This window comes from Rutidosis leptorrhynchoides, chromosome 2 (assembly GCF_046630445.1).
Source record: "Rutidosis leptorrhynchoides isolate AG116_Rl617_1_P2 chromosome 2, CSIRO_AGI_Rlap_v1, whole genome shotgun sequence".
In the NCBI taxonomy this organism is placed as follows: Eukaryota; Viridiplantae; Streptophyta; class Magnoliopsida; order Asterales; family Asteraceae; genus Rutidosis; species Rutidosis leptorrhynchoides.
In genome coordinates, this window is record NC_092334.1 from 375,012,579 (window position 1) to 375,019,683 (window position 7,105).

At 33.4% G+C, this 7,105-nt stretch overlaps 1 protein-coding gene across 1 annotated transcript; it reads right to left on the reverse strand.

Moving 5' to 3' along the window:
- Positions 1-2,962: 2,962 nt before the first annotated feature.
- On the reverse strand, positions 2,963-5,958 carry LOC139888992 (uncharacterized). Its single transcript, XM_071871968.1, has 6 exons — positions 5,701-5,958; positions 5,005-5,071; positions 3,742-3,918; positions 3,501-3,534; positions 3,250-3,345; positions 2,963-3,150 (listed from the first exon to the last, which is right to left on the reverse strand). Exons 1-3 carry the CDS (start codon positions 5,956-5,958, stop codon positions 3,866-3,868), a joined length of 378 nt encoding a protein of 125 aa, XP_071728069.1. The 3' UTR covers positions 2,963-3,150; positions 3,250-3,345; positions 3,501-3,534; positions 3,742-3,865.
- Between the last annotated feature and the right edge of the window lie 1,147 nt (positions 5,959-7,105).

A 7,105-nucleotide genomic window follows, 5' to 3' on the forward strand; every position in this document is an offset into this window, starting at 1 on the left:
CTTCAACAGTTGATGCTGATGTTGATGCTGATGCTATTCCTATTGTTACTTTTCCACCATCACCCAAACGTTCAACAAATTATTATGACGCTTTGGAGCAAGAATATTTTAGTCGAATTTTCTCGTGTTAATCTTGATATTCTTCGACATACTTCACTCCAGCAATGTTTTGTACCAGAGTAAGACATCCACTTACTTCCTGCTCTTCTCCACTAAGTCCTCACCGAAATGATGAACATGACGATTCTGATCCTCGGAATAGTCATGAGGGGGAGATAGGAGTAGATGGAGAATTTCTAACGTTGGACATCTCAACAAGGGGTGGTGGTGCGAGGTCTGCTTCAACTTCACAAGCTCAACAGGTTCATACTGAATCAAAATTGGATTATTCTCATAAGGATGATGTTGACAATATGGAACCTGAGCAAGTAATCATTCCAATCTTACAATCAACACAAGCTGAGGTTGAAGGTGGACAAGTAGATGAGGATTTGGATTTAAATGATTTTTATCTTGAGGAGACACATGATGATGGATTTGTTATATTGAGTACACTATCTTCTCTTTCTACTTTACCTGATGATGTAGAGATAGTTGATGAAGGGAATCCTGAACCAGATGTACAAAGTAATGATGAAGAGGATTATACTGATGAAGATGGTGGTGGTCAATATGAAACTCCAAACATAGAAGAAATCTTTGATCACATTGAAGATGACAATACTCCAACAGATGAAACAATAAATCTAACAAATGAAAGTGAGAGTTCGACTTCAGGTGCAACAACATCAAGTGCTAATATAAATTCTTGGTTTAAATACAACAATGGTTTATTTTTCAAAAATCGGGAACATCAACTGCAACTGGGAGTTGAACATGATTTTGTGACGTTAAGAAACACATTCATCGAAGAAAATGCTTATAAGATCTTCTACATGAACAAGACACCAAGAAGTAAAAGGTTTACCTATATTGGTTCATGATTACTTCCAGCTAATGAACGAAACTGGTATGAGTTTATGTGGAGGAAACATATCAATCGAAATGAAGATGATTTGTGGCTTCAAAGAAAGTATCGGTTGACCGAAGTACTGGATATTACTCGAGTCGGAGTTAAAATTAGGGTAAAGAAAGACGTCATCAGTCAATTCCATGTTATAAGATAATATGAGAAGGAGTACAAGTTCACGGAGGCTGATTTTCAGAATCTAGACATGCTTGACATCATTCACATCTACAACTACCTCAGTATTCTCATAATTCGACCGTATGCTAAGTCTCAAGCTTTGGAAGCTGTAAAGAGATACATGATGGAGACAATAGAACTAATGAGACGTGAGGACTTTCAGATTGGTCTCAAAACGAAAAAGAAAAACATTCGAATCACATGTCCGAAACAATTCACAAAGGGACTGGAGGATATGAAAATGTTTCAAATGCAATTCGAACCCGAAGGGTTTATATTTGTAAATTCATAAAAAGAAAAGTTGTTCATCCGAACGAACGAGCTACACAAATATTCAGATGGTACACTAAAGGCTGCATTGAAGTATCTCAAGTTCCGTCATAGCAAGTTTGATGATATTGACATGAAAATAGGTCTTGGAGCGTTCAGTAAACACATCAGAGATCATCTCAAACTCCAGATCCGAACTGGTCAATTTGAGATTCTTTGTGGTCAAAGAAAAAGACGGTATTTCAAAGAAATGGATGAATATCCATTACATGAGGGAGTTCCAAGAAAGCTATGGGGTGTCTGGAAGCCTTCAAAAAAATTTTCAGATAATCAAGTTGAATTTTCTGACCCCCACTGGCAAAAGATGGAAAGCTACTCTTGGACCTCTCAAGATTACTCAATAGGATTACATTGTAATTTTCACATTTAACACTAAGGGGGAGATTGTTAGGACCCCGAAGTATGTATAGTGTTAATGTGAAACATGCCTAAATGAAGGTTCCTTAGAAGAGGGCTATATAAGGAACCTAAGTAGTCCTAATTAGATAGCCATTGCATTGTAAATGGGTTTCAGAAGCTGTGGAATGTAATTTCACCGATTCTCTCTAATACCGAATCTGTTCTTCACTTACCGAGTCTCACTCTAACTCATCACATCTTCTAATCTCACTATGATCTGACCTATCATTCGGGAGGCAGGTGTGGGTTTTAGGAGTCTTGATAGGAGTGGGCCTAATTTGATGGGTCTAGATAAAGGTAACACATCGGGTAAGGCTACTATTTTTTTTTTTTTTTTTTTTTTTTTTTTTTTTAGGAGGTGGCGAAAGATCTTGAAGGATGTAATTAGGTGGAAGGTAATTGCTTAATTCGAGGGTGCTTCCGAAACAAATAGTGAGGAAGGGGTTTAAGGTTAAGAAAAGAGGTAATATGAAAGGTTAACGTTGAAGGTTTATGTAGTTTTTGGTTTCTTATTTCTTTGATTTTAGCATGTTTGGTTACTTGTAGTGGTTGCTTAGTTTTGTGCAGGCCTCGTTTCCTCATTTTGTATCTTTGTTGCAGTTTTCACTATTACAGAATATGTGTTTAGAAATGGGTTGTTTGCTACTTTAGAGACGTGTTCTTGAACCCGTTTCTAAAGGTGGACGTTTGTAAAACTTTTAAAGTACCTATTTCTATTCTAGGTATTTAGAGACCGCCTTTTACACTTCAAACCGGTATTTAAAGTGTTTAGAGACCAGTATATTATAGCAAACCTGTTTCTAAAACGTTTTAGAGCCCAATTTCTTATTAAAACAACTGTCTCTATTGTATAGCATATAACAAAAGATATTTGGAGGGAAATATATATATTTATATAAAGAACAAAATTATATGTTAGTATACATATATTCCACCTGGACAAATTTTTAACAGAAACATAATTATAAATAACCAGTTGTTGTAAGTACAAACTAATTCCATTAAACAAAAACTGAATCATATAAATAAATAAATACAAACTCCAATTTCAATTTCAATCTTAAATTTGATATACAAAAGAATCAAAGTAAAAATACATAGCAAGCTTCAAAGACTCAATTCATAGTTATACAAAAAAACTAAGTGTTACAAGTCTTCAAATAATATGATAACCACATAGCAACAGTATTGTTTAAATTTATCTCTTCGTTTGAGTCTGTACGTTCCCAAGAGATCTGTGTATAAGAAAAAAAATTATAATAATAGTTATGTAAACAATAAGAGGTTGGTTTATTTTGTACTTTATATACCTAAATGAGTTAACAGACACTTACAGTTTGCAAAAAGTCATCTTGTTTAAATATGATGAACTCGTGCATACACCACATCACGTAGTAACCACACTCCCATACTCCTTTTTGTTGGTGGCACTAATTTCAAATGAACAAGTAATTATTTGTGTTAATATCAAGCTCAAACAACGCATACCATATCGAAGTTGACCCAAACCAAAGCAATATGAACAAACAATACAGTTAATATAGTATGTATTGACATACATATATACAAAAAAGAGTAAATTTACCTAAGGAAATATCCAACGAACATCTTCAAGTATCCTAAAAAGTATTCAATATCGTGTTATAATTTGAAAACAAACTAACATTGAATTATATAAGCATAATAAAACTCTTGCATTCTAATAGGGTTTGCAATTGAGTAGTTGTCTTTGTTTGTTGACTTCCTTTTTAACCCAGGCGAATCTAATACGAACACGATTATCATACACAAAATTTAAACAGAAAGAATATCTAACAGGTACGTACTTTTGATAGTAGGGTGCGAGGAAACACGTTTTATACTTCTCATGTGTGTTAATTGCATTCAGAAGATAATATGTGACATTGGTGGGATTGTTAACACATCGAGAGCCTCGAATCTCATACGGGTTCAAAACTGCATATCTATTACCAAATAGCTTTTGCATACTCTCATGTAACGACCTACAAAGATGTTAAAATATAAAGATTTAAAAAAACAGTAGTGTCAAAATATGGTCGTAAGATATGAAATATATAAGAATGTACTTATATGGTGAAATAAGTTATTACTGACATATCGAGCCAACCATTTGTTAGCAGAGACATAAGATAATCAGAGGTAACAACAGTTTGTTTACACACACTAGGCCCGAAGACCTCAAAAAAAAGCACAACACTGAATCTAGGATTAGGTCGTTTATCCATTTATCATAGAAATCACGAATAAATAGAGGTTTCTCATTATGTATCATATTTCTATGTTTTTCCAATTCCTGTATAGGTGAGATAAAAGCAACAAAAAATTATTTTTACAAGTCACAAAAAAAAAATTCAGTATAGCATATACATATACTTCCAGACTGCAATTGTATTTTTTAACCGCAACAAAACATTATTATTATTATATATAACAGAATATTTACAAAATCAAACATGAATGGATGGGAGCTGCTGGCAGTGAGCTGAATAAACAAGCAGCAGCATAAAACCTACTCAAAAGCATGAAAAACCAAAATAATTACAGTAGAAATAACCTATGCTAAAACATTCTACAGCCTATGGTGGATCGAATAAGACACAACTTCACACACACAATTACAAGTCACAAAAAAATTAGTTCAGCATACTTCCAGAATACAAATAACTAATTAGGTATATACATACACATCGCATATTAACACATAAATGTTTACACATTAAGTAAGATTTTTTAGAGTTTACCGGGTACGACTTAGGTGCATTCTTTTTACGCTCTATAGACAGCTTAGTAGAGATTCCCTCATTTTTCGGCGTTGGCTTAGTGGATGGTCCCCCATTTACCGATGATGGCTTAGTGGAAGTTCCCCCATTTAGGGATGTTGGCTTAGTGGAAGTTCCCCCGTTTAGGGATGTTTCCTTGAGTCTTTGTAAACTAAAATTCTAATTTTTGTTAAGTTCCAAAAAACAGTTGGTATATTTTACATGCTTCTGTTAATTTTTATTAAGTTCTAAAAAACAGTTGGTAAGTTCCAAAAAACTGTTGTAACATGAAAGCTTGTTTAAACGTACCAGAAGAATGAGGGTTGGAGATGGCATCAACAGAAGTGACTGTAAATGTGAATGCCCTCCGCTTAACCTGTTAAGCTCAACGCATATTTAAACACAACCACATATTTAAGCTACATAAACCAAGCTTTAACAACAGATATAAATGAAAAGAAAATGACAAAAATCATGCACACACAAGAGAAAATAACTAATTAATCTAACAAGGAAAGCAGTTAGAAAGAGTATCTTTGGAAATATACTACTCAAGTGAACATGATTATGCATATATCCAATAACTAATCTAAAATCAGAATAATAATATTTCATTCTATGTAGTAACTAATTAATTTAACAAAGAAAGGAGTTAGGAAGAGTATCTTTGGAGATATATTATTCAAGTGAACATAATTATGCATATCTACTTAGTAATCTAAAATCAGAATAGTAATACTTCATTCTATGTACTTAACAACAATTACTGCTATTAGAAGTATTCATTCTATGTCATAAAGCCCTAATTAAAGATTAAAAACTTATACTACAGCTTGCATATCAGTTACAACAGCTTGGAAGATAAATACATACCTTTGTTTCGATTATAAAGCCCTAACGATGTCAATGTATCAAGCCATAGTATCAAGCCCTAAAGACAGATTATAAACTCATACTACAGCTTGCATATCATGTCAAAGTATCAAGCCCTAATTACAGATATACCTTCGTTTCGATGTCTGATGATTGCAGTTGTCGAGTGGAAATGGAACGGCTGTAGAGTGGAAATGGGAGACGCACGATGATCGGAAATGGAGACGACGAGTTGCGCTTTTGGTAGGGTTTAGACTGGAATTGGAGACGATGAGTATAATTTTCCCCAAAAATTGATGAACGGTTTTTATGTTTGAGAATAGAGATTGAATTTCGGGAGATTTTATTTCCCCAACTTTTTCTTTTCTTCCCGCTATGAATTTCATTCATCCAGCTGTATTTTGAGGTTTTAAATTGTTCTATTATAACTCAAAACTTAACTTTAGTTTATTTATTATATAAAAGAGATGATCAAATATGTTTAGTTTATATTAAAAAAAGAAAGATGATCGGATATGTTTACCTTATAATTTAAAAGAATGCTAATTTTTAGGTATATTAATTAATTAGTTTGAGAATGATCGGATATGATGATCAAATAAGATAAGGATATGTTTGATTTTAAATTTTAACTTTTAGGTACAGTTAATTAATTAATTTGAGAACAAATTGGACAGCAGGTAGCATGAATAGAGATGGGTTAAGTCAGTAAACCGGTTCCGAACAATACAAATGGATTTGTTAATAGCTTCCATCTCTAAATATATGAATAGGCATGGGTTTCTTTCAAAAAAGAGGTTTCTAAACTTCCGCCACGGTTTCTTGAAATAGAGATGTGGTTTTTCCAAACTAACCCGTTTGTATACACTCTTAGAAATCATTCCCTTTCAAAATCATTAAAACCTGTTTCTAATAGGAGTGTCTATTGTCATTTTTGTAGTAGTATTTTCATCTTTTTGATGAAGCTCGAGTTTTATAAAGTAAAATTTTTTTGCCAAAAAAAAAAAACAGCCATGGCATCAGCGACCATTTTCAGAATCATAACATTTCATATACATTATAAGTTTGGCCAAATAATATATGTGTACCAAAATATAATTTGGGCTTACTTTATGCTGCCCCTTGTCTACCTGCTGCCCGGGGCCTAGGCCAATGTCTCCCATAGGCTTTTTACAGTTTTAATCATTACTTTTTTAGAGATGTGTCTCTAATTTCGAACGATCAGATCAATATACTTTAAACTATAACTACACATCGCCTCTATACTTCTCATTTTTACAATCTTCGTATCTGCAAATGCTTCTTCTGCCAAAGACTGGAATAATTTTTACACGAAAAGATAACTCTTTCTCTTTTCTTCTTCATTCCTTCGTTTTATCGTGCATTTTTATTGATATATAAATGGGGGATGAGTCTTCCACATCCACTAGTGTAGATGTTGCTGAGTCATCTTCTAGGGTTTTTGTAAATATTGATAACAATATGAGTTGGGTATGCGATGATTATCTCCATGAGTAAGTCGAGCAATGTCCTTTTT

What these genes read in the sequence shown, in the direction of transcription:
- LOC139888992 (XM_071871968.1), bottom strand. Translation starts at nt 5,958, where the DNA reads ATGAATGAAATTCATAGCGGGAAGAAAAGAAAAAGTTGGGGAAATAAA. An exon ending in CATCAGACATCGAAACGAAG is followed by an intron (nt 5,072 to 5,700) that starts GTATATCTGTAA and finishes TGAGCTTAACAG; the next exon opens with GTTAAGCGGAGGGCATTCAC. An exon ending in CTCCAACCCTCATTCTTCTG is followed by an intron (nt 3,919 to 5,004) that starts GTACGTTTAAAC and finishes ACATCTTTGTAG; the next exon opens with GTCGTTACATGAGAGTATGC.